The 27,271-nt window shown below is 45.9% G+C and overlaps 1 protein-coding gene and 1 pseudogene across 3 annotated transcripts in view; one reads left to right on the top strand and one right to left on the bottom strand.

Moving 5' to 3' along the window:
• Nucleotides 1-27,271, top strand: part of ksr2 (kinase suppressor of ras 2) — a 97,364-nt gene that overhangs the window by 57,170 nt on the left and 12,923 nt on the right. For 2 of the 3 annotated variants that reach the window (XM_054772477.1, XM_054772475.1), the window contains 11 exons: nucleotides 1,181-1,264; nucleotides 1,348-1,433; nucleotides 3,161-3,181; nucleotides 3,345-3,454; nucleotides 5,822-5,990; nucleotides 6,062-6,103; nucleotides 17,797-17,866; nucleotides 20,993-21,041; nucleotides 23,509-23,870; nucleotides 24,717-24,813; nucleotides 24,885-25,018. In XM_054772477.1, the coding sequence (XP_054628452.1) occupies nucleotides 1,181-1,264; nucleotides 1,348-1,433; nucleotides 3,161-3,181; nucleotides 3,345-3,454; nucleotides 5,822-5,990; nucleotides 6,062-6,103; nucleotides 17,797-17,866; nucleotides 20,993-21,041; nucleotides 23,509-23,870; nucleotides 24,717-24,813; nucleotides 24,885-25,018 (1,224 nt within the window). The remainder of the gene's footprint in view (nucleotides 1-1,180; nucleotides 1,265-1,347; nucleotides 1,434-3,160; nucleotides 3,182-3,344; nucleotides 3,455-5,821; nucleotides 5,991-6,061; nucleotides 6,104-17,796; nucleotides 17,867-20,992; nucleotides 21,042-23,508; nucleotides 23,871-24,716; nucleotides 24,814-24,884; nucleotides 25,019-27,271) is intronic. The other variant, XM_054772476.1, reaches the window with a different exon arrangement.
• On the bottom strand, nucleotides 13,139-13,247 carry LOC129180530 (5S ribosomal RNA; annotated as a pseudogene).

Genomic DNA, 27,271 nt, shown 5'->3' with positions numbered 1-27,271 from the left:
GATGGGTGGGTGGATAGATGGTTGGGTGGATGAATGGGTGGATGGATGGATGGATGAGTGGGTGGATGGGTGGGTGGATAGATGGGTGGATGGATGGGTGGATTGATGGATGGGTGGATGATGGGTGGATAGGTGGGTGGATGGATGGATGGGTGGATGTTGTGGGTAGATGGATGGGTGGGTGGATGGATGGGTGGATCGATGGATGGGTGGATGGGTGGGTGGATAGGTGGGTGGATGGATGGGTGGGTGGATGGGTGGGTGGATAGATGGGTGGATGGATGGATGGGTGGATGGGTGGATGGATGGATGGATGAGTGGGTGGATGGATGGATGGGTGGATGGGTGGGTGGATGGATGGGTGGATGGGTGGGTGGATGGATGGGTGGATGGATGGGTGGATCGATGGATGGGTGGATGAATGGGTGGATAGGTGGGTTGATGGATGGGTGGGTGGGTGGATGGGTGGGTGGATAGATGGTTGGGTGGATGAATGGGTGGATGGATGGATGGATGAGTGGGTGGATGGGTGGGTGGATAGATGGGTGGATGGATGGGTGGATTGATGGATGGGTGGATGATGGGTGGATAGGTGGGTAGATGGTTGGATGGGTGGATGGGTGGGTAGATGAATGGGTGGGTGGATGGATGAATGGATGGATGCGTGGGTGGATGGATAGATGGGTGGGTGGGTGGATGGATTGATGGATGGGTGAGTGGATTGATGGATGGATGAGTGGGTGGATGGGTGGTTGGATAGATGGAGAGATTGGTGGATGTATGTATGGATGGGTGGATCGATGGATGGGTGGATAGGTGGGTAGATGGTTGGATGGATGGATGGGTGGGTGGATGGATGAATGGATGGATGGCTGGGTAGATGGGTGGATGGATGGGCGGGTGAATGGATGGATGAATGTGTGCCTGTGTGGGTAGATGTGTGGATGGATGGGTAGGTGGGTGGATGGATGGGTGGGTGGATAGATTGATGGATGGATGGATGGGTGTGTGGATGGATGATGAGAATTGACCAAGGTTGATGAGAAATTGTAAGTGTAAAAATAAGTTGACTCATTGAAGCCAGTTTTGGGTAAACGGGATGAGAAGGAACTCGGAAGGGGAACACTTTTCCTTCTGCTTGTAAAGGTCACAGCTCCTGCCCCTTCCTGTCGTCCTGCAGATTTTCCACCAAGTACTGGATGTCCCAGACGTGCACCGTGTGTGGGAAGGGAATGCTGTTTGGACTCAAATGTAAAAACTGCAAGTACGTAACGCCGCTCTTGTTGATCACACTCATCACAATTGTTCCATGCAAGTATTTATGTGTGTATGTGCGTGTGCGCGCAGGCTGAAGTGCCACAACAAATGCACCAAAGAAGCCCCGCCCTGCCATTTACTCATCATACAGCGAGGCGGCAGAGAATCCCTCAAAGGTGACATGATTCTTTTCTTTGACACTCTGGAATACGGACGGTACGTCGGACGCTGTCTCACGTTTTACTGTCAGCTGACGTGCGAACGTTCCACGCACGCTGCAGCATCGACGTCACATCGTGCTAGGTTAGCATGCTTGCTAAAGCGCTTCTAGGAGTGGAGCTGATCGTTTCATCACGCATGGCTTCTCGCTTGCTTGGGCATTTTCTCTGTTCAACTCATTTTGACGTTTTTTTTCCTTTATTTACAAATGTAGTTTTAGATACTTTTAAACAAGTCTTTTTTATTTGCATTGAGTTTTTCATTTTGTTTGCACTTTTCTTTACGACACTTTTATGATGTCTTTTTAATTATTTTAATTGATTAATTCAGTACTTTTTTATATATTTACACTTTTATTTAAGCCAGTTTTATTTGTGTTTATTTTGTTTTTTTCCTTAAATTACTTTTGTGATGTCTTTTTTATTTATTATTTTCATTAATGAATTCATTAATTACATCATTTTTTACACTTTTATTTGAGTCATTTTTATATTTCTTTATTTGTATTTTTTTTACACTTAATGTCACTTTTATGAGATATTTTTTATTCATGTTTTTAATAAATTAAGTAATTACTTTATTTTTTTACACTTTTATTGGAGTCATTTTTATTTATTTTTATTGTTTTCTTACACTTCACGTCACTTTCATGAGATTTTTTATCCATGTTTTAAGTAATTAATGAATTAATGACTATTTTTTTACACTTCTATTTAAGCCATTTTTATTTTTATATTTTTTTTTACACTTTTCCTTTTATGATGTAGTTTGTATTTATTGTTTTCATTCATAAATTCATTATTTACATAATTTCTTTACACTTATTTGAAGTCATTTTTATTCGTATTTGTTTTAAATGTTTTTTTTACACTTTTATCATATAGTTTTTATTTACGTTGTTCATTAATTGATTAATTACTTTAATTTTTAAATACTTTTATTGAAGTTATTTTAATTTGTATTTAGTTTTATTTATTTTTACTCTTTTTGTACATCACTTTTAGGATATATGTTTTAGTTATTATTTTAATGAATGAATGACTTAATGTTTTTTACACTTTTATTTGTGTGATTTTTATTTATATTTATTAATTTTTTTTACACTTTTCCTTATTTTTTTTACCAATTCATTCATTACTTGAATTTTTACATACTTTTATGTAGTTCATTTTTATTTGTATTTTTTTATAGCTTTCTTGTAGTTTCTCGTTTTACTGTAGTTATTATTTTAATTCATTACTTTATTTTTTTTCCACTTTTGTTGAAGTCATTTTATTTGTATTTATTTTGGATACACTTTTCCTGAAGTCACTTCTATGATGTTTTTTATTGATTATTTCCATCCATTCATTCATGACTTGAACTGTGCGTACTTCGACTGAGTTCATGTTTATTGGAATGTTTTGATGCTCCTGTGGTGTGTTTGAATGAATGAATGACTGTTTGTGTGTGAATGTTTCCAGTGTTGGTGGTCAATGAGTGTGTGTGTGTTGATTGGGGCTTCATAAGCGGCTCGGTGAGAAAAAGCTTCCAGTAGCAGGAATGCAAAAGGCAGGCGTGATTTAGTGAGAAAAAGGGACTCCGTCGTTCCTTCAAAGGCTCCTCCCGCCACACATGAAGAAAATTCCGTCATCTGCTTCCACAACTGAGATTCATTTGTCTTTTTCTCCCCCCCCCCACCAAGACCACCAAGGACTGACTCAAGGTAAAGAAGGCTAATTACTGGGAGTGAATGCTTTGTGTTTTATGTTTTATGTGATAAGACAGCACACGCGGGCCTGATGAAGCAACAATGAAGACCGAGCTCGTTAGCGCACGTCCTCGTTCTTCTTTGAGTGTTCTTCCTTTCCTCTCTCCTTCTCCGCCAGTCGCTCGCTTGGTGCGGACCGAGTCGGTGCCGTGTGACATCAACAACCCGCTCAGGTACAGCGACCTGCACGTCAGTCAGACGCTCCCCAAAACCAACAGAATCAACAAGGTGAGTGCACGTGCACGTGTGCGTGCGCAAAAAAGCCATCCTGTTGGCTCTGTTTCCATGGCGATCCATGCTGCACGTGAACCTGAAGGCAACACGATATAAAAAAGCATCCAACGTAAACAAGAGAGCAATAATAAAAATGGTGTGTTCAAATGACACCGTGAGCGGGAAATTCAAGTTTCAACAAGTTGTCTTCGATGCTCGTAAAAACTCCTAAAATGTTCGCAAGAACATGTTTGTTGTTTTCGATGTTGACAAAACCGCTTATCCGAGGTGGGGGCGCCCGGGCTTCCCTCTCCCTCGTACACCCACCCACCCGCCCATCCATCAATCCATCCAACCACCCACCCGCCCATCCATCAATCCATCCAACCATCCACCCGCCCATCCATCAATCCATCCAACCACCCACCCGCCCATCCATCAATCCATCCACCCGCCCATCCATCAATCCATCCAACCATCCAAATCCATCAATCCATCCAACCATCCACCCGCCCATCCATCAATCCATCCAACCATCCACCCACCCATCCATCAATCCATCCACCCGCCCATCAATCCATCCAACCATCCACCCACCCATCCATCAATTCATCCAACCATCCAAATTCATCAATCCATCCAACCATCCACCCGCCCATCCATCAATCCATCCACCCGCCCATCCATCAATCCATCCAACCATCCACCCACCCATCCATCAATCCATCCAACCATCCACCCACCCATCCATCAATTCATCCAACCATCCAAATTCATCAATCCATCCAACCATCCACCCGCCCATCCATCAATCCATCCACCCGCCCATCCATCAATCCATCCAACCATCCACCCACCCATCCATCAATTCATCCAACCATCCAAATTCATCAATCCATCCAACCATCCACCCACCCATCCATCAATCCATCCACCCGCCCATCCATCAATCCATCCAACCATCCAAATTCATCAATCCATCCAACCATCCACCCACCCATCCATCAATCCATCCACCCGCCCATCCATCAATCCATCCAACCATCCAAATCCATCAATCCATCCAACCATCCACTTGCCCATCCATCCACCCACTTGGTCCAGCTCCTCCCGGCGGATCCCAGTTGGGAGACATGGTCTCTCCAACATGTCCCTTGTCTTCCCCGAGGCCTTCTGCCGGTCGGACGTCCCCTGAACACCTCCCCAGAGAGGCGTCCTGACCAGGTGCCCGGGCCTCCTCACCGGCCGCCTCTCAATGCGGAGCAGCAGGATGACGGTGCTTCCCACCTGACCTCCTAAACGGAGAGCAAGACCATTTATACGTTTTTAGAATCCTGAACGCTCCGTCCCAACAACGCTTTTATCTTGTAGGTTTTTTTGCTAACCCTAACGCATTTATACATCTTATGTTTTATTGCTAACCTTAACCCAAACATGTTTGTCCCACTTTTACGGGTTTTTTGGCTAACCCTAACATGTTTATACATTTTACAAAAACATCTGAGTTATTAAAGACTGAAAATCATGTTTAACTTATTCAATGCCAAATACGTATTTATACATTTTTTATCATCCCGAAGGCCCGATGCCAACAACATATTTATACGAATTTTAGGGTTTTTTTTGCTAACCCTAACATGTTTATGCATTTTACAAAAACACCTACATCTGGTTTATTAAAGACTAAAAATCATGTTTAACTCATTCAATGCCAAAGACGTATTTATACATTTTTTATAATCCTGAATGCCCAATCTCAACAACATTATTATGACTTTTACGTTTTTTTTGCGAAGCCTAACATATTTACACGTCTTTTACGTTTTTTTGTTAACCCTGACCCCAACCTTTAACCCTAAACCTAAAGTATTTATATATTTTTAGATTTTTGCTCACCCTAACATAGTTATACGTCTTTTACATTTTTTTATTTACCCTGACCCGGTTACCAAAGGGGTAGTCTTTTGAAAAATGGCTGGGATTGAATGAGTTAATATTACCAAAAAACACGTATAAGAGTTGTTACATTTCGTTGCGGAAAACACATTTTAGGATTGAAGAGTTTGAAAAGTCTCTGTTTGTTTCGCAAAGCTTTTATGTTACGTTCATCGTTGACGAGTGTTTACGTAACGTGTACCTCATGGAAGACTAAAATTGACGGGAAACACGAAGTCCCGAAGTTGTTTTTGATGTTTTGTTTACACGTTAGCTTTATTGAGGAGTCGTCGGTGGTTAGAAAAACACGTTGCTGCAAATAAAACGCCTACGTGAGGCTCAATGGAGATTCCACATAGTTTTCCGTGTCTACCTGAAATCCAAGCGTCCAATCAAAAAGCTTGAAGACGGACCGGAGGCTACCAATTAGCTCTCCCCCCTCCTCAGGACCACATCCCGGTCCCGTACCAGCCGGACTCCAGCAGCAATCCGTCGTCCACCACCTCCTCCACACCGTCGTCTCCGGCCCCGCCCCTGCCCAGCAGCGCCACGCCCCCCTCGCCGTTGCATCCCTCCCCGCAGTCTGCCCGGCAACAGAAGCAGTTCAATCTGACAGGTGGGAGGAAAGGTGATGATGATGACGTCCAATTTGAAAAGTGTTGTGATTGTGGGGTTGTGCCTCTGCAGCGTCCAGCTACTTCAAGTACAAACAGCAGTTCATCTTTCCAGGTGAGGCACCTTCACTTCAGCTCAATGACTTGAAAAGTTCTCAATGGATTTGGATGAGATTTCCAGGAATTGTCGGAAATGGGATGTGGAGGAACCGATTGAATTTTGGGGGTGATCCCAACCACCGTCTGGATCGGGAATTTTTTGAAAGGATTCTTTAACATTGCGAGATTGGACCATTTTTGGAATTTGTGCTTTTAACTCCACAAAAAAAAAGTTCAGAGCACTTAGCCTTGTGCACATTGTGTACATTGTGCTATCATGCGAGGTGTTAGCATGCTCATGTTAACAGTTGCATATTAGCATTTTTTGTAATTTTCATAGGTAGACACATATATAAACCCTTACCACTATCATGCTAGGTTTTATCATGCTAACATCAGCATGTTAACATTGATAGCATGCTAGCATTAGCAGATTAGCATTTTCATCCAGTTTTTGTAGGTAGACATTATTACGCCTGGTGTTAGCACACTGATATTAGCATTGCTAGCATGCTAACATAAGCATACTAGCATATTTTGCGATTTTCATAAACATGAACTTAAGCAGACAGTTAGCGCTATAATGCTAGCTGTTAGCATGCTAACATAATTATACTAACATTTTTAACATATTCAGAGGTAGGCACTTAGCAAACACTTGCTATCGATGCTAGGTGTTTGAATGCCAATGTCAGCATGGTTAGCATTCTTTCAGTCATTCAAACCCTTCCGCGGGTGCTTGAGCCCAGCTGCCCCTGCGGAGCTATCTCCCCTGGTTGGGTGGGTGGGTTGGGTTGCCCCTTTTTTTTTAATTTAATTTATTAATTTATTTTATTTTATTTTACCTATTTATGTGTGTGGTGTATGTGTGACAGGTGGGAGCTGCTTGTTGTCCTCTGGCGCCTGTGGCTGTCCCGCGGGTGACTGGGGGCGCGGAGGTGGGGGTCGCAAATGTGCGGTTTGGGCTCGGGGTGGGGGGTCCGTGGTGTTGGGGTGGGGGGGGGGGGGGGGGGGGACCCCTTGCTTTCTCCCTTCAGGGAAGGGGCCGCTGTGGCTTGGTGAGCAGGGGATGTGGGGGTCACATCCAATGTTGGTCCCCCCCTGCTCGGCCCCCGTCCTTCCTGTTCCACTTCACCACCTCACATACATATAGGACTTTGGGGGGTGGCCTACGGTCGGGCGTGGTTGAAAAACCCTTCCATGGTATGTTTTCATGGTCAAGGAGATCAAGCTAATGTAGGACTAATATTTATGGTGTAAATCACAATATGGGGGCGGGGGACTATGGTGCTTGCCGGAGGTGTGCGCTCTGCGTGTGCTTTTCTAGTTAGTGTAGCTTTTGATTGGATAAAAAAACCCAAAATATCCAGCACACATAAAACCTTTTCACCATTTCAGGTGAAAAGGTTTGCCAGAGACCTCCGTGGTGTCACACTGGCTGCTCGGAGCGTGTACCCGAATACAGTGCACCTTGCCGGCCCACGGCAGGTGGCTCCTCCCCCTCTATAGTGTGGTTCTCCTGGTAGTAGCGATGTGGTCGTAGTAATGTCGTGATATTTCATTAGGACTAATCAACAGGTACAGTTGGCATATACGTGTGTGTGTGTGTATACTGTATATAAATATATATATATATATACGTAATATGCATAAAAACTGACAACAGTGTTTTTTTCCAGTTGAAATGACATCAGGTCTGCTTAACAGCGCCACTTTGACTGCCACCAATCGAACGGCACGTAGCCCTGAGTGGCGCTCATGCGGCGTGCGCGTCATTTACATCAATCGCATCAATTAGAGCTTGATTTTTCAATGCTTTCATGGCACGCAGGTGCTGCCACAGGCTCGGTAGGAAACAACATGCAGCCCCAAAGAAAAGCTGCAAAGCTGCGAAGGCTGAGTGGATGACGTTTTGGTGCGTTGGAGCTTTTCCATCCAGACAAACACTAGGCCGCCAACAACCAGACGGCTTTCACATCCATTCTGGATGTCATTCTCCAAACCCACTGATTTTTGATCGTGACAGCATCACGTACATGCCAGGAACATCCAATACGAGGGCTGCAATGGCCGACTTCCTGCGTGTTTTCGGGCAGCATCTAGCATCGGTTGTGTAAACTTGCCTCAAATGGCAACACTACCTTGCGGCCAAACATGTGCCGTTGAAAATGTCATTTTTGATCTCACACTGGCCCATTCAAAGCATGCAGAAAAATCAGTCTTATAATTTTTGGATTGTTGCTGTTTTTTTTCACTCACGTTGTAAAAGCATGCAAACATACGAGCCTTTCAATGTTAAAAATGAAGGCACTTTGGGCTCGGCGGCTTGGAGCTGTCGTGGGCTTATGGAACGTACCGATAGCAGTGTAGCGCTTTGTGGGAAGTTTTCTGTTGGGTAAGAGTTGTTTCATGGAATCAATAAGCAAAGAAAATCTCAACGGAATAACAATCATGTCATGTGATGCTATATCATATATCATATCATATCATATATCATATCATATTTCAAACCATATCATATCATATATCATATCATATATCATATCATATATCATACCATATCATATATCATATCAAATCATATCATATCATATCATATCAAGATACAAGAGAGTTTTATTGTCATGTGCATAGTAAAACAGCAGTTATACTATGCAATGAAAATCTTATTCTGTTCATTCTCCCAAGAAAAGAAATAAAACAAATGAAAGAATAAGAACATAAGAAACATAAACACATAAACATATATACCAATAAATTAAGCAACAACAACAGAAGAGACATTAATACAAGCAAATAATACAAACAAACAAACAAATAAATAAATAAATAAAGTGCTATGAGTGTGTGCGTGCGGCGTGTGCGAGTGCTTCGTTGAGGAGCCTGATGGCCTGTGGGTAAAAGCTGTTTGCCAGCCTTGTGGTCCTGGACTTCAAACTCCTGTAGCGTCTGCCTGACGGTAGGAGTGTGAATAATGAGTGTTGTGGATGTGTGCTGTCCTTGATGAGGTTGTGTGTTCTTCGTAGGACTCTAGTTTTATAAATGTCTTGCAGTGAGGGGAGGGCTGCCCCAACAATGTTCTGTGAGGTCTTTATCACCCGCTGGAGTGCCTTCCTATCACGTGTTGTACAGTTACCGTACCAAACAGTGATGGAGGCGGTAAGGACACTTTCCATAGTGCATCTGTAGAAGCAACTCAGGATTGTGGTGGACATGCCAAATTTCCTCAGTCTTCTCAGGAAGTACAGTCTCCTTTGGGACTTCTACATAATTTGTTGGGTGTTGTGAGACCAGGTGAGGTCCTCGCTGATGTGTTTTGCCAAGGAACTTGAAGGTTTTCACCCTCTCCACCTCAGTCTCATCAATAAACAGGGGTCTATACGGCTCCTTTTCCCTTGTTCTTGGGTCGATGATCATCTCTTTAGTCTTATCTGTATTGAGAAGGAGATTGTTATCATGACACCAAGCTATGAGGTCCTCCACCTCTCTTCTGTATGATGTTTCAACACCACCAGTGATCAGTCCGATGACTGTAGTGTCATCCGCAAATTTAATGATGCTGGTGTTGTTCTGGGAGGCCACGCAATCGTAGGTGAAGAGCGTGTAGAGGAGTGGACTCAGCACACACCCCTGTGGGGTCCCAGTGCTCACAATTCTTGAGCTGGATGTGCGATTGTGGACTCTGACTGACTGGGGCCTGCCTGTGAGAAAGTTAAACACCCAGTTACAGAGGGAGGGTGACAGGCCAAGTGTGAGGAGCTTATTTGTGAGTTTGTGGGGGGCTGACTGTATTAAAAGCAGAGCTATATTCTATAAATAGCATTGTGACATATGTGTCCTGGCCCTGTAGGTGAGAAAGGGCTGTGTGGATGGCAGTGTTGACTGCATCATCCGTGGACCGGTTCTGGCGATATGCAAACTGTAGAGGGTCCACAGTTGCCGGGATGCTCTTTATAATGTGGGTCATGAATATTCTTTCAAAGCACTTCATAACAATAGGAGTGAGTGCTATAGGGCGATAGTCATTCAAGCAGGTCACGTTGCTCTTCTTGGGTACGGGCACTATGGTGGTGGACTTAAAGCAGGTCGGTACAGATGCTTGTGCAAGCGACAGGTTAAATATGTCAGCAAGCACATCAGCTAGCTCTGATGAGCAAACCAGAAGTGCACGTCCTGAGATGTTGTCTGGGCCTGCTGCTTTTCGTGGGTTTGTTTTGTTCAGAACCCTGCGCACATCAGCTGATGTCACCATGAGAGGTGAGTCCTGTGTGCTCCCCAAGTCCAGCCACCCTCTCTGCTCATCAGGAGTTTGGGTGTCAAAGCGGGCATAGAACTCATTCAGCTCATCTGGAAGTGTGGTTTGGCTGGACGTGGCTACGCTACTCCGCTGTCGATAGTCTGTGATGTGCTGGAGCCCCGCCCACATGCGCCGAGGGTCTGAGGTGGAATAGTAGCCCTCCAGCTTCTGTCTGTACTGTCTTTTGGCCTCTCGTATGGACCTCCTCAGGTCATATCTGGCCTTTTTGTAGTCCACAGCGGTGCCCATGACAAATGCAGTCGAACGAGCACGTAGCTTAGCCCTTACATCACAGTTCATCCACGGTTTTTGGTTAGGGTATTTTCTGTAATACTTGGTGGTGGTAACAGTCTCTATACATGTGCTAATGTAGTAACAGCAGAAGCATATTCATCCAAATCAACAGTCCGATATATCCTCCGTCAGCCAGGTTTCTGTGAAGGTGAGCACACAGCATTCCCTGATCTCACGTTGAGCTGTAATTCTTGCTCTTAGTTCGTCCATCTTGTTTTCAAGAGAGCGGACGTTGGCTAGCAGCAGGCTTGGTAGCGGTGGCCTAGTCACTATGATATGATATACATTATCATATCATATCATATCATCATATCATATACCCCTCCGTGAATCACCACCTTACCGTGGTGGAGGGGTTTGTGTGCTCGAGTGATCCTAGGAGCTATGTTGTCTGGGGCTATATGCCCCTGGTAGGGTCTCCCAAGGCAAACAGGTCCTGGGTGACGGGCCAGACCAAGAGTGATTCAGAAGACCCGTATGAATAAACACACGAGGAGAGACCGCACCTCGCCCGGAAGTGGGATACCGGGGCCTCACCCTTGAGCCAGGCCTGGGGGAGGGGCTCGCAGGCGAGCGTCTGGTGGTCGGGCTTTCACCCGTGAGACCCGGCCGGGCTCAGCCCGAAGAAGCCACACGGGATCTCCCCCCCGTAGACCCACCACCTGCGGGGGCAAGCATAAGGGTCCGGTGCATTGCGTTTTGGGTGGGGGTCGAGGGCGGGCACCTAGGCGACCTGGTCTTCGGCGGCCAAATCTGGTTCTTGGGACATGGAACGTCACTTCTCTGGCGGGGAAGGATCCCGAACTTGTGAGAGAGGTTGAGACATTCCGACTAGATATAGTCGGACTCACCTCGACCCACAGTTTGGGTTCTGGATCCAAACTCCTCGAGAGGGGCTGGACCTTGTTCTACTCTGGAGTTGCTGCAGGGGAGAGGCGGCGAGCTGGTGTGGGCTTATTAATAGCCCCCCGGCTCGGTGCCTCTGTGTTGGAGTCATCCCCGGTGAACAAGAGGGTCATTTCCCTACGCCTTCGGGTTGGGGAAAGGGTCCTGACTGTCGTTTGTGCGTACGCGCCAAACGGCAGTTCAGAGTACCCAGCCTTCCTGGAGTCCATCAGAGGGGTGCTGGAGAGCACCCCAACTGGTGACTCTGTCGTTTTGCTGGGAGACTTCAACGCCCATGTGGGCAATGACAGTGTGACCTGGAGGGGCGTGATTGGGAGGAATGGCCTCCCCGATCTGAACCCGTGCGGTGTGATGTTGTTGGACTTCTGTGCGAACCACAGTTTGTCCATCACAAACACCATGTTCCAGCATAAGGATGTCCATAAGTGCACATGGCACCAGGACACCCAAGGCCGCAGGTCTATGATCGACTTTGTAGTCGTATCATCAGACCTGCGTCTGCATGTTTTGGACACACGGGTAAAGAGAGGGGCTGAGCTGTCAACTGATCATCACCTGGTGATGAGTTGGATTAGATGGCGGTGGAGGATGCCGGACAGACCCGGGAGACCCAAACGTGTAGTGAGGGTGTGCTGGGAACGTTTGGCAGAGTCTCCTGTTTGTCGAGTCTTCAGCTCTCACCTCCGGCAGAGCTTCTCCTGTATCCCGGGGGAGGACGAGGATATCGAGTCCGAATGGGCTCTATTCCGTGCCTCCATTGCTGAGGCAGCCGATCGGAGCTGCGGCCGCAAGGTGGTTGGTGCCAGTCGTAGCGGCAAGCCCCAAACCCGATGGTGGACACCAGAGGTCAGGGCTGCCGTCAAGCTGAAGAAGGAGTCCTATCGAGCATGGATGGCTTGTGGGACTCCTGAAGCAGTTGACGGGTACCGGCAGGCCAAGCGGCACGCGGCTTCGGCGGTGATCGAGGCAAAAACTCAGGTGTGGGAGGAGTTCGGTGAGGCCATGGAACACGACTTTCGGTCGGCCTCGAAGAGGTTCTGGCAAACCGTCCAGCGCCTCAGAAAGGGGAAGCAGTGCCCGGTCCACACTGTTTACAGTGGGGACGGGAGCCTGCTGACCTCGACTGAGGATATAGTTGGGCGGTGGAAGGAATACTTTGAGGCCCTTCTCAATCCTACTGACATACCTTCCATAGAAGAAGCAGAGACTGCTGATACGAACTTCGGGCGTTCTCAGGGTAGTATGGCCGTAAGCCGGAAAGCTCTCTGAAAACTTTCCTTTTAAAGACGACACTGGTCAAACTGCACTTCTGCAAACGGTCTCGGATGTGTGTGCACACTTTGCTGCTCGTATGGTTTTTCTGGCTGTTTTGTGCCACCGGTCGCAGCCACAGCCAGCCTATAAGCCTGTTTGAACTTCACAGCAGATAGACAAATACTGTAGATGGATGTTCCTCACATGAGGGCAAAATAAATACTCTTCCTCCATTCAAAGTGATGGCATTTTCCAAGAAGTGGGAAACAGCGCCCTCTGCTGAAAGCCAAGAGCCTAAAAAGCTTACAGCACCTGGTATTCCCAGGCGGTCTCCCATCCAAGTACTAACCAGGCCCGCCACTGCTTAGCTTCCGAGATCGGGCGTTCTCAGGGTAGTATGGCCGTAAGCCGGAAAGCTCTCTGAAAACTTTCCTTTTAAAGACGACACTGGTCAAACTGCACTTCTGCAAACGGTCTCGGATGTGTGTGCACACTTTGCTGCTCGTATGGTTTTTCTGGCTGTTTTGTGCCACCGGTCGCAGTCACAGCCAGCCTATAAGCCTGTTTGAACTTCACAGCAGATAGACAAATAGATGGATGTTCCTCACATGAGGGCAAAATAAATACTCTTCCTCCATTCAAAGTTCCATCACCGTGGCTGAGGTATCCGGGGTAGTCAAAATGCTCCCCAGTGGCAAAGCTCCGGGGGTGGACGAGTTTCGCCCTGAATTCCTCAAGGCTCTGGATGTTGCGGGACTGTCTTGGCTGACACGTCTTTTCAACATTGCGTGGAAGTCGGGAACAGTACCTCTAGATTGGCAGACTGGGGTGGTGGTACCCCTTTTCAAGAAGGGTGACCGGAGGGTGTGTTCCAACTATAGGGGGATCACACTCCTCAGCCTCCCTGGGAAAGTCTATTCCAGGGTGCTGGAAAGAAGGGTACGACCGTTAATCGAACCTCGGCTACAGGAGGTGCAATGTGGTTTTCGTCCTGGTCGCGGAACACTGGACCAGCTCTACACCCTTGCAAGGGTCCTGGAGGGTACTTGGGAGTTTGCCCAACCGGTCTACATGTGCTTTGTGGACCTGGAAAAGGCATTCGACCGTGTCCCTCGCGGTGTCCTGTGGGGGGTGCTCCGGGAGTATGGGATTGGTGGCGCGCTACTACGTGCCATTCAGTCCTTGTACAACCGGAGCAGGAGCCTGGTTCGCATTGCCAGTAGTAAGTCAAGCCTGTTTCCGGTGAACGTTGGCCTCCGCCAAGGCTGCCCTTTGTCACCGATTCTGTTTAGAATTTTCATGGACAGAATTTCTAGGCGCAGCCAAGGTGTCGAGGGAGTCCAGTTCGGGGGCACTAGGATCTCATCTCTGCTATTTGCAGACAATGTGGTCCTGATGGCCTCATCGGGCTGTGACCTGCAGTGTTTACTGGGACGGTTTGCATCTGAGTGTGAAGCTTCTGGGTTGAGACTCAGCACCTCCAAATCCGAGGCCATGGTTCTCAGTCGGAAAAGGGTGGATTGCTCCCCCTGGGTTGGGAATGAGGTCCTGGCCCAGGTGGAGGAGTTCAAGTATCTCGGGGTCTTGTTCACGAGTGAGGGAAGGCTGGAGCGTGAGGTCGATAGGCGGATCGGCGCAGCGTCTGCAGTAATGCGGTCGCTGTACCGGATCGTCGTGGTGAAGAGAGAGCTGAGCCGGAAGGCAAAGCTCTCAATTTACCGTTCGATCTATGTTCCCACCCTCACCTATGGTCATGAGCTTTGGGTCATGACCGAAAGAACGAGATCGCGGATACAAGCGGCTGAAATGAGTTTTCTTCGTAGGGTAGCGGGACTCACCCTAAGAGACAGGGTGAGGAGCTCGGTTATCCGGGAGGAGCTCAGAGTAGAGCCGCTGCTCCTTCACATCGAGAGGAGCCAGCTGAGGTGGCTTGGGCATCTAGTCCGGATGCCTCCCAGACGCCTCCCTGGTGAGGTGTTTCGGGCATGCCCAGCCGGGAGAAGGCCCCGGGGAAGACCTAGGACACGCTGGAGGGATTATGTCTCACAGCTGGCCTGGGAACGCCTTGGTGTCCTCCCAGTGGAGCTGGAGGTGGTGGTCGGGGACCGGGAAGTCTGGGCTTCCCTACTGAGACTGCTGCCCCCGCGACCCGGACCCGGATAAGCGGAGGAAAATGAAATGGAATGGAATGGAATGGAATGGAATGGAATATCATATCATATCATATCATATCATATCATATCATATCATAACATATCTCATACCATATCATATATCATATCATATGTCATATATCATATCATATATCATATACCATATCATACCATATCATATATCATATCATACAGTATATCATATCATATACCATATCATGTCATATCATATATCATACTATATCATACCATATCATATCATATCATATCATATCATATATCGTATCAAAGAAGCCTGCCAATAAGAACTGCCAAGACACTGAAAGAAAACGGATGATCATCAATCTTGCAGCCAATCAGTGATCGACATGAATGATCATCAGCAGTAAATAATATTCCATCCATTATTGATCAACTTTGGTGCTATGGAAACACACTGACCTTTTAAAAATCTAACATAATTCATATTTGATGCGTGTATTTTCACTTGAAATACTTTTTCAAAGTTCTAAAGTGGTATTTTAATAAAATATATATTGATATTTTTAGAGCAGTTTTTGGGAAACAGTCATTGATCCCTCTCAGGGCATAATAATAATAATAATAATAATAATAATAATAATAATAACACTATTGATATTGATAATAATAATAATATTAATAATAATAACAATAACAGTATTAATAATAACAATAACAGCAATACTAATATCAACAATAATAATAACAGTATTAATATTTATAATAATAATACAAATATGAATATTAATAATAATATGAATATTGATAATAATGATAATACAAATATGAATATTAATAACAATATTAATAATAATAACAATCCCATATGATACCATATGCGATACAAGGCTCACGATAACGATTATCTCACGATATGGCGATACAGCGATTATCGATATATTGGTCAGGAAATCAATGTATGATAATGTGTGATACTACTATTAAAAGAGAAAAAACGATATTTTCAAATGTTTATTTGGCACCGTCACTTGAACACGTAGTGCAGCATTTCTGTCTCTTTAAACACGTTTATTGCAGTATTTCTAACAGGCACTCTTGTACGTAGTGCAGCATTTCTGTCTCTTTAAGACACTTTTGTGCACCTTGCCGGTTTATCTTTCAACCGTTTTCCGCTCGTGTCCGCCATGTTCTCTCTTGTTGTGTGTTTACTTTGCTTGTTGACTTCCACCGACTTTTCCGCCGCTCCCGCGAGGCGGCCCCCTAACAGATCACCAGGGAATTGTGCAAAAGGAACTAATAATTAGTGAGGCAGTTTATAGCGAACGTATGTCAATCAAAAATGATCGATACTTGGTGGGCTCATATCGATAATCGATTGGGAGATAAAATATCGCGATATATCGCCTTATCGAGATATTGTCACACTCCTAGTGTATCTAATAGTGTATTTTTGGAATCTATTCATATTTGAGACGTGTATTCCGAGCAGTACAAGCGGGGGCGTACATTCTTTGTGGTGTGGGGCTGTTTAAGGTTTAAAAAGCACACGAACGTCTAAAACGTGGGTGTGATTAAGGCTAACGCGTGAAGGTTGACGCTGTGCTAACACCGCCAATCAACGCAATGGCAGCCTCTGGTTGATGGGACCAGTTTGTTGACCAGTGTCCAAGAAGTCTGGTCCCCGTTTGGTCGATGGGACGTCCAAGAAGTCTGGTCCCCGTGTGGTCGATGGGACGTCCAAGAAGTCTGGTCCCCGTGTGGTCGATGGGACGTCCACCAAGTCTGGTCCCCGTGTGGTCGATGGGACGTCCAAGAAGTCTGGTCCCCGTGTGGTCGATGGGACGTCCACCAAGTCTGGTCCCCGTGTGGTCGATGGGACGTCCAAGAAGTCTGGTCCCCGTGTGGTCGATGGGACGTCCAACAAGTCTGGTCCCCGTGTGGTCGATGGGACGTCCAACAAGTCTGGTCCCCGTGTGGTCGATGGGACGTCCAACAAGTCTGGTACCCGTGTGGTCGATGGGACGTCCAAGAAGTCTGGTCCCCGTGTGGTCGATGGGACGTCCAACAAGTCTGGTCCCCGTATGGTTGATGGGACGTCCAACAAGTCTGGTCCCCGTGTGGTCGATGAGTCTGCAGCACAGAGGAGGAGGTCCTCTGGCTGGGGGGCGTGGTGTCCTGTGGCTTCGCCTGTCTCATTTCCTCACTTTATCTCTGCATTTCTATTTCAAGTGGAGCGGAGCTCGTGGTTTTTTTGGTTTTGAGTCATCCGTGATGCCGTGGTTGGGAATTGTTCCACCGTTTGTTGAAAATCGTCCACTTAGCCGTCATCTAAACGTGCTTGTTTTTGCAGTGCAATTTATTCCTGCTAATGCATTTTCCGCATTAGCATTTTTCGACCACGTCTCCTTGTTTGCTCCTTATTGTTGGAAGAAACGCCTTTAGCATGTATTTGGTGCATGCCTCCATGGGTGCTGCTGTTTTGGGCAGCAGTCGAGTACAAATGGGCTCTTCAAACGCTCCCTTTGGGTTGTGTTCACATACATGCTAGCAGACACGTGAAACAGATGTCCTCAAAGTTGCGTAATCCTTAGACAAATGCTCAATGAGTTCTGGACAACATTTTGCTGGAGGGGGGCCATGTTTTTCACTCAATCTTACTCAACTTTTACACTCACGTGCTTGTCCGTCCCCTAAAGGTGTGTACCAAATCTCTAAACACCTCAAAGTAACAGGAGGGTCTCATGCTCGCAATTTGGAATATATTTCCATTTCCTGTTTCACGCTGCTTTTAATTGCTCCTTTTGTTTGGCTGCAATTCCCCAGATGTGGCTCCAGAGGTTCCCCCGAGCCGAGCGCCGCAAGTCATCCTGCATCCCGTCCTGTCGGAGCCCGGGTGAGTCCCAAATGAGGAATAAAGTCTTCTTAAAGACTTAAAAAAAAAGTGCTCCTCATTAGCGTTTCCGAGTGGTCACTGAGGTCGAGTGGAACTTATTGGAGCACAGATATTTGGGCGACAACTCCATCTTGACGAATTCTGGCAGGCTAATGTTAGCATGGCCTTTGCTTCACGCTACACTTGCCACGCCAAGCGCATTTCCAGCAGCTCTTTGAGGAAGCCGGCGGTCGCGGGGAAAGACGGGAGACGGGATGCCTCTCGACCCAGACGTTAATCAGATTAGGATCCCGATCCGTCACAGGAAACGAGGCGCTCTCCTTCCTCCCATGGGTGCGATGGACCGCCGCTCGCTCGTAATGACTTCATCAATAGCAAATAACGAGTGTGTCCATCTTGTTGTTGAAATATCAGGAAGCCCAAAAGCCACTTAGCGTTTATAGATTGCATCACGACATGAGCGATGATGTTTTTGTGCTAAAACGATTGCTTCCTGTCGTTGCTTCAGGCTTCAAAGCTCCCGTACGAGCTGAAGTGCTAACATTACACCCACGCTCTAACGGCAACACCATGCCACGTTAGCTCCCTCCCCAGAAGAAAACAGCAGGATCGAATGTGCAGCTTCCACGTCTGGTTGCTGCATTTTAAGCTGCGTAGTGAAGCCTACTTTTTAACATGGAGTGGTGGGCGTATCAAAAATAAAAATGAGCTCTTTTCTTTTGGTCACGACAAAAGAAAAGCATGTTCTTTATGAGTGTAATTATTATCGACGTGTTATTGTAGATCTTGGAGTTTGAAGTGAAACTTTAAGATGGAATTTTCTAAAAATGTTTCTAATTAGTCAATGAAAATATGCGTGCCCCCCATGTGTGGCCCCTGCCAACCACCTGCAGGCCGTTTCTTCCATGAAAACGTCAAGAAATAACTCGAAATAACAAAAAGAAATAATTCATCAATACCGGCAGGCGTCTGCAACCTTTACGATCAAAAGAGCCATTTTGCCCCATTTTAAGAAAATGAGTCTGGAGCCAAAAAGGTAACGTAGCTTTTGGTCTTTTTTTAATCACATGCGTCTAATCAGTGGCGTTTGCGAGGCCTTGCTGGATCCATTTGTGTCAAATGACAACAACACGTAGCACACCGAAGACTCGTGTTTGGCTAACTTGCACGCGGCTGCTGAACGGAGACTCCAACCGCTGAGTCAGGTGACTCGACAAGACAGGAAGACTGACGTTAGCGCTGGTCTAGAGCGGGGGGGCTCCCGAGGGGTCTAGAGGGTGAAAGGGTGAGCATACGTACGAATATCCTATTCTGTACACTTTGAGGGGGGGCTTATGGAATTTTTCGATGAAAAAAGTAAGCTTGGCTATGTTTTGTACAACTAGTGACGTGTAGCGAAGCCTGCCTCTTGACAAAGTGGTGTGCGCGTACGCAGGATGACCGCATCTATCGGCGATGTCGCGTCCAGGAAGGAGGAGCTTTTTCCCACACGTCGCAAAAAGCCACAAAGTGGAGCAGCTAATTAGCGTTAAAGCTACAGGCACACAAAGCACAGCTGATTGGATGGAAGGAGGATTGCTCACCTGGCGTCCTCATCTTTGACCCCGAGGACCCCGCGGGATTCTCTCATCTCATCAGAGCCCAGATGGAAGCGACGGCGCCGCCGGGGAATGGATCACGTGTCGTTTTTCCCGCGAGGCGGCTCACCTGTGCTGCGTGTTCACCAGAGCGATGAAGGATTGGTGAGCCGAGGCTGCGGGGGAGCCTTTTGATTGGCTCTCGTCGTGGGAGGACAGGACGACAAGTGTCTCACGTGAAAGCGCGTCCGTTGCCCGCGAGGCCGCTGCGGGAGGTCCGTGCTCAGCGGGACGGATAAAGAAGCCATGCAGCTCCGCCAGAATAAAAGACCTTTAACACCAGACCTCCGCCAAGGAAAATCCTCCTCACGCAGGAGCTCTGCGCTGTTTTTAGGGACTTGAGCTAAAAATGCTGGTCGAAGATCCTCTATATGACAAGATCACTCTGCTGTTTTGAGGACCTACTGCAACAATGTGAGTCAAAGATGCTCTATATTACAAAAGTGCTCTGCTGTTTTTAAAGACCAACTGCAAAAATGCCAGTCCAGAGTCTTCTATATGAGTGTTCTGCTGTTTTTGAGGTGCGACTGCAAAAACCCCTGTCAAAGATCTTTGTACTTGTATATATCAACAGCACTCTGCCATTTTTAAGGACTTACTGCAAAAACGCCAGTCCAGGGTCTTCTATGAGTGTTCTGCTGTTTTTGAGGACCGACTGCAAAAACACTCGTCAAAAATCATCTGTTTGACAGGAGGACTCTGCTGTTTTTCAGGACTTATGCAAAAAGCTTTGTCAAAGATTCTGTCACAAGGTGGCTTTCGCCAAGTGTTGGAACCCGTAATGCAGATCGACACAGCGCTTGGAAAAAATACAATTATTACAATTAATTACTTATTATTTATTAATTACCATACAATTTATTACTCAAGGTAATAAAGTACAAGGAAGAAATACAAAAGTAAATACAAAAAGGAAAACGACGGAACTCAGGGCTAGAGCCAAAAAACACACAAAAGAAAAACACTGCTAGGCAGGAAAAAGGGACTCACGGAACGAAAAGAGCTGCAGGAAAAAAGGTTGCAGAGCAGGTAAGTAGCAATTAGCAAAAATCACAAATGGCAAATAGTACACAGAAAAAGGAGGCCCAGGAAGCAGGGTTGGCAAGGGAATAACTGGCAAAGCAAGGTAGTCTGGCAGCAGCATATAACGGGTCAGGTGATTGGCCACAGGTGTCCCTCATCAGCTCATCAGTGCTGCCGCGTGCACTGCAAGCCAAAACAGACAGGCGGCAGCAGAGCGACAACACAGAACATGACAGATATTGTACATAAGAAGAGTGCTCTGCTGTTTTTGAGGACCTACTGCAACAATTGGAGTCAAAGATCCTGAATTACACCAACTGAGAAAGATGCTATCCAAAGACGTGCTGGATAGCACATGACAGGAGAGTTCTGCTGTTTTTAAGGACCTACTGTAGAAACTCTAATCAAAGATCCTCTATATGCCAGGCGTGAGATCATAAACAATCTTTGTTGTTTGTGCTTGCAGCAACGAGGGGAATCCTTTGCTTCAAATCGAAGTGGAGCCGACGTCCGACGTAAGTGAACGTATGAACACAAATGCTGTTTTTGGGAAGAATTAACGTGAGTAGCGGTTTGTGTTTTGGAGGTTTCAGGTGACGAAGGCGAGATGGAGACGATTCCAACGGGCGTTTCATCATTTTCATACTTTCACATTTGCATTTCAAATTCAGTCGGAATAAATGGGATCTTTTTTTCCTGCCTTGTGGCCGTTTTGTTGCTTTTTCTATTCGTCGAGGCCCAAACTGCAGTTGTTTATCACAAATGAATGTGGAGCCTTCATGGCCTTCTGCTTCTTCCATGAAGACGTTCCATGAGCTCACGTTGCTCTCTGAGCACCAAAAACACCAACCTCCATCCTGGCCGTCACCGACGGCACGTTTGGCATTTATGACATGTTAACGTCACATCTTTCATAACGCTCTGCTGTTTTTAGCGACCTCGAGTCATCTACTGTTTTTGAGGACATGCTGCAAAAGTCCTTGTCAAAGATCCTCTGTGTGATTTGAGGACTGCTGAAAAACCCTCGTTGAACCCTCGTTTAGGAATCTCCTGCAAAAGATTCAAGATTCAAGAGAGTTTTATTGTCATGTGCACAGTAAAACAGCAGTTCTACCATGCAATGAAAATCTTATTCTGTTCATTCTCCCAAGAAAAGAAAGAAAACACAAGAAAATGAATAAGAACATAAGAAACATAAATACCAATAAATTAAGCAACAACAACAGAAGAGACATTAATACAAATAAATAAATAAAGTGCTATGAGTGTGTGTGTGTGTTGCGTGCGGCGTGTGCGAGTGCTTCGTTGAGGAGCCTGATGGCCTGTGGGTAAAAGCTGTTTGCCAGCCTTGTGGTCCTGGACTTCAAACTCCTGTAGCGTCTGCCTGACGGTAGGAGTGTGAATAATGAGTGTTGTGGATGTGTGCTGTCCTTGATGAGGTTGTGTGTTCTGCGTAGGACTCTAGTTTTATAAATGTCTTGCAGTGAGGGGAGGGCTGCCCCAACAATGTTCTGTGAGGTCTTGATCACCCGCTGGAGTGCCTTCCTATCACGTGTTTGGTTTGGTTTGGTTTAGTTTATTTGAACATGAAGGTTCCAATGGAATACATCTCGTGAATCATTCTTTGACAGTTCCACATGTCCAAAAGGAGTAGGAAGAAGCAAAGCTTATTTAATCCTACCCCCCATCCATTCTACATCTAGTACAGTACATGTTGTTCACTTCCTGGATTCCATGTCATGTTTTCAGTGATAGTCAGGATAACACATAATAGATAACGGTGAGATAACCCTCCCCCCCCCCCAAAAAAGGAGAGAACATTCATAATAATGATAATAATGATGACAATACTAAATAAATAAATAAATAAATAAGAACAAAGCTTTTTTTTTTTTTTTCCCTTTCCTTTTTTTTTTTTTTTTTTTAAACACAACAAAGAAAATTATAAAAAAAAAATAAAAATGAATAAATAAATAAAAATAAATAAATAAAAAATAAAATTTAATTAAATAAATAAAAAATAAAATAAAATAAAATAAAATAGAAAATAAAAAAAATAAATAAAATAAATAACAAACCTGACAGAACAATCAGGACTCTTCTGCCTTGTATTTAGCAACTGTTGTACAGTTACCGTACCAAACAGTGATGGAGGCGGTAAGGACACTTTCCATAGTGCATCTGTAGAAGCAACTCAGGATTGTGGTGGACATGCCAAATTTCCTCAGTCTTCTCAGGAAGTACAGTCTCCTTTGGGACTTCTTCCACGCAATCGTAGGTGAAGAGCGTGTAGAGGAGCGGACTCAGCACACACCCCTGTGGGGTCCCAGTGCTCACAATTCTTGAGCTGGATGTGCCTGTGAGAAAGTTAAACACCCAGTTACAGAGGGAGGGTGACAGGCCAAGTGTGAGGAGCTTATTTGTGAGTTTGTGGGGGCTGACTGTATTAAAAGCAGAGCTATAGTCTATAAATAGCATTCTGACATATGTGTTCTGGCCCTGTAGGTGAGAAAGGGCTGTGTGGATGGCAGTGTTGACTGCATCATCCGTGGACCGGTTCTGGCGATATGCAAACTGTAGAGGGCACAAACTGTAGAGACAGGTGTCGTCTGTTGTTTTTAGGAACCTCCTGTTAAAGTGCTAGCCAAAGATTCTATATGTACCAGGAACACTCTGCTGTTTTTGAGGACCTACTGCAAAAATGCTAGTCAAAGATTTTCTGTATGACAGGAGCACTTTTCTCTTTTTAAGCACATGCTGCTCTTTGTGAGTAGAAGATTTTTTGACGGTTGTTTTTGAGGACCTACTGCTCAAAAACGTCATCAAAGACCTTCAAGATGACAGCTGCACTCTGCTGCTTTTGAGGATCTGGTGCCAAAAAGAGCTCTCCAAAGATCCTCAAGCTGACAGCAGTGGTCTGCTTGCTGTTTTTGGGAATTTAATCATGAGCAAACCACACGACTTGGTTGTTCTCGCACGCAGAACGAGGAGGCGAACGACGAGGAGTCGGGCGACGAGTTTGAGGAGATGAACCTGTCTCTGCTGTCGGCGCGCAACTTCCCCCGCAAGGCCAGCCAGACCAGCATCTTCCTGCAGGAGTGGGACATCCCCTTGGAGCAGCTGGAGATGGGCGAGATGATCGGCAAGGGACGCTTCGGCAAGGTGTTCCACGGCCGCTGGCACGGCGAGGTGGCCATCCGCCTCATCGACATCGAGCGCGACAACGAGGACCAGCTGAAGGCCTTCAAGCGCGAGGTGATGGCCTACCGCAACACCCGCCACGAGAACGTGGTCCTCTTCATGGGGGCCTGCATGAGCCCGCCACACCTGGCCATCATCACCAGGTACCCCGTCCTGTAATCTGGTTGTCCCCGACTGTGGTTGTCGTATACAGAAAAACTAGCATGTGCGTATTGTTTAAGTGTTGTGAATAAACTAGCATGTGCGTATTGTTTACGTGTCGTATATAAACTAGCATGTGTGTATTGTTTACGTGCATAAACTAGCATGTGTATATTGTTTACGTGTGATGTGCGTATTGTTTACGTATATAAACTAGCATGTGCGTATTGTTTACGTATATAAACTAGCATGTGTGTATTGTTTACGTGCATAAACTAGCATGTGCGTATTGTTTACGTGCATAAACTAGCATGTGCGTATTGTTTACGTATATAAACTAGCATGTGCGTATTGTTTACGTATATAAGCTAGCATGTGCGTATTGTTTACGTGCATAAACTAGCATGTGCGTATTGTTTACGTGCATAAACTAGCATGTGCGTATTGTTTACGTGTATGTGTGTAGCAGAGTGGCTTCCATGTTACTGCTGACATTCAGTATGCATGAAATGTAAAATGTCTTCCGGTCATTTTGTTGCCCTTCTCCCCTGTGTGGCACAGTCGGGGTCGGGGGCCCTCAGGTGCGCACCAGGGGTCGGTTGTAGACCTTTCTATTAATACACTCGGTGATGAGGACGCTCCCTGCAGAGTTTGACACCACGTCCGCATACGACAGCCTCACCTGTGTCGCCCTGCTGAGGTCAAAAGCAGAGCTGAAGAAACCTCTTTTAAGAGACGTTTTTTACATTTCGGGTTGTATGGAACCAAAATGTCCACAAAATGGGACAGACGGTGGCTAAAAGTGTTTTTGCTGTGTGAAGGTTCTAACGTGCCATTGCGTCTCCCAGTCTGTGCAAAGGCAGGACGCTTTATTCGGTGGTGAGGGACGCCAAGGTTGTCCTGGACGTCAACAAGACTCGACAGATCGCGCAAGAGATGGTCAAGGTAACGCACAGCAACACAACATCGTCATCATCTCGTGCGGCCCTTCAAAGGCTGTGTGTGTCCGTCCACAGGGGATGGGCTACCTCCACGCTAAAGGCATCCTACACAAGGACATGAAGTCCAAGAATGTCTTTTACGACAACGGCAAAGTCGTCATCACCGATTTCGGACTCTTCACCATCTCTGGGGTTCTCCAAGCTGGCAGGTGAAAGAAGAAACTTGTCAATGATTACGTCACAGGACAGATTTTGGTCCTTAGACAGTTGGATTTTTCAACGGGACGCCTTTTAAACCAGTGTAAACAAATGCAGATATGAATTAAAAACCACTTTAAAGTCCTCTATTATGCCAAAAGGGGCTTTTTAATGATGTGCTAACAGTAATTTGTGCCGAAAAGTGAGAAGAATTCATCATCTATCTTTCTTGTTTGCTTCACTTTCAGTAGAAGAGGCACATAAAACACTTGCTTTTGAAGTTGCGGGTTCCATTTTTCATGAAGTCATTAAAAAAAGGCTTCACTGCGCATCTTAAAATAAGGCCTTGCGCTCTAAAATCATCTCAATCTTGTGTTTTTCTCACGTCATAACCAAAACTTGCTGATGACAAGTATTTGCTTCCATCTGTTCATCTCAATTTTTGGTCTTGACAGAAAAAATGACGTTTTAATGACGTGCTAACAAGAATAAGTGTCCCGACAGCCTGCTTATCAGCACCAAATGTGAGAAAAATGCGTTGTCTCCCTCATTTATTTGCTTGACTTTCAAGACAAGAGGCGCTCTAACGCTCGCTTTGGAAATTTTGGCTTCCGTTTTTCATGACATGAGAAAAAAGCAGGCTTTGCTACACATCTGAAAATAAAGCCTGATGCTTTAAAATCATGTTCGCCTCTGCTTTGTTCCACAAAAAACAATTATATCGTCAACAAAACTCAGTGACAACAAGTATTTACTTTCGTCTCAGTTGTTTGTCTTTGCAGCCAAAAACGACATGAAACGACATCCGCTGTGCGCAAAAGGGAGTTTTTCATGATGTGCTAACAGTAATGTGTACCTAGAGTGACTTTCAGCACCAAGTGTGAGAAAAATCTATTTGCTTCACTTTTGAGAGGAGAGGCACTTGGGATTTGGGATTTTATGATATCATAAAAAGCAGGCTTTGCTACACCTCTTAAAATGAAGCTTGGAGCTGTAAAATCATGATGGACTTGGACATGACATGAACCAGTCTGACCTGATCAGCGAGATAAACCTGCTCAGGTATACGGCCGCCACTTGATGGAGGACAGCTTTGTGGGAAAAAAACAGGCTTCACTACACGTCTTTAAAAAACGCTGTATGAAACTTGACCAGGATTTAAAAAATCGTTGTTATTGTTTTTCAAATGGAATAATTCCCTTTATTTCAAGGTGTATAGAAAAGGAGATTTACTTACACTCCTGATGAAAATCTTCAGAAAAATGGCAAGAATGTTCGTTTTGCACTGTTGGATCTTCAGGGCGTCATGGCCGCTGAGGTGGGACGCAGTCAGACCATCATTTCAAACTTCTTCAAACATCCCGAGGCTCATGGAAGAAAAAAGTCAAGTGGTAGACCCAAAACAATGTCACCGGAGGATCCCATTGGCTGCCTGTCAAGACACGGGACCATCCTCGGCCCAAATGAAGGTTGTCGCTGGTGCCAATAACTGTTGTAATGGGCTTTAACTTTTGACACTGCTAGCACATGTACCTACTGATGACCCCGGAGCAACTGGGGGTTCAGTATCTTGCCCAAGGATGCTTTGGCACGATCACAGGAGGACCGAACCCGCAACCTTCAGGTTTGGAGGCAACCACTCTACCACCTGAGTCGTGCCGCCCCAAGAGAAGGCTTTTAAGAAGAAAAAACGTCTCCTTCAAGGCCACAAATTTGGGTGTTTGGAATTTGCTGGAGAACACCAAACACGGGACATTTGAAGGTCCCTTGGCGATCCTGATGGCTTCCAACGTTACTGGCGTGACAAGGAGATCCCACCATGTTTGTAGATGTTTTCCACAGGGCACAGTGGAGGGGGCGCCACCACGATCCTCTATTGGAACAATGGAGCTTCACGTTGTGCAGGGGCGTCAAACGGCAGTTGGCATCCCTCATGACTGAACGTCGTCGTCTGTGTGGTGATGACTGGCTTTTTCAGCACTTCACAAAGGACTTCTTCCAGAGGAATAAGCTCACTCTTGTGGAGCGTCCTGCGTGTACTGTTGATTTGGATGAATATGCTTCTGCTGTTACTGGCTACATTAGCACATGCATAGAGACTGTTACCACCACCAAGTATTACAGAAAATACCCTAACCAAAAACAGTGGATGAAAAGATGATCATTGACCCAAGAACAAGGGAAAAGGAGCCGCATAGACCCCTGTTTATTGATGAGACTGAGGTGGAGAGGGTGAAAACCTTCAAGTTCCTTGGCACACACAT

Source organism: Dunckerocampus dactyliophorus, chromosome 4 (assembly GCF_027744805.1).
Source record: "Dunckerocampus dactyliophorus isolate RoL2022-P2 chromosome 4, RoL_Ddac_1.1, whole genome shotgun sequence".
NCBI lineage: Eukaryota > Metazoa > Chordata > Actinopteri > Syngnathiformes > Syngnathidae > Dunckerocampus > Dunckerocampus dactyliophorus.
Note: the sequence above shows the minus strand (reverse complement) of the source record. Positions and strands in the feature narration are given on the sequence as shown.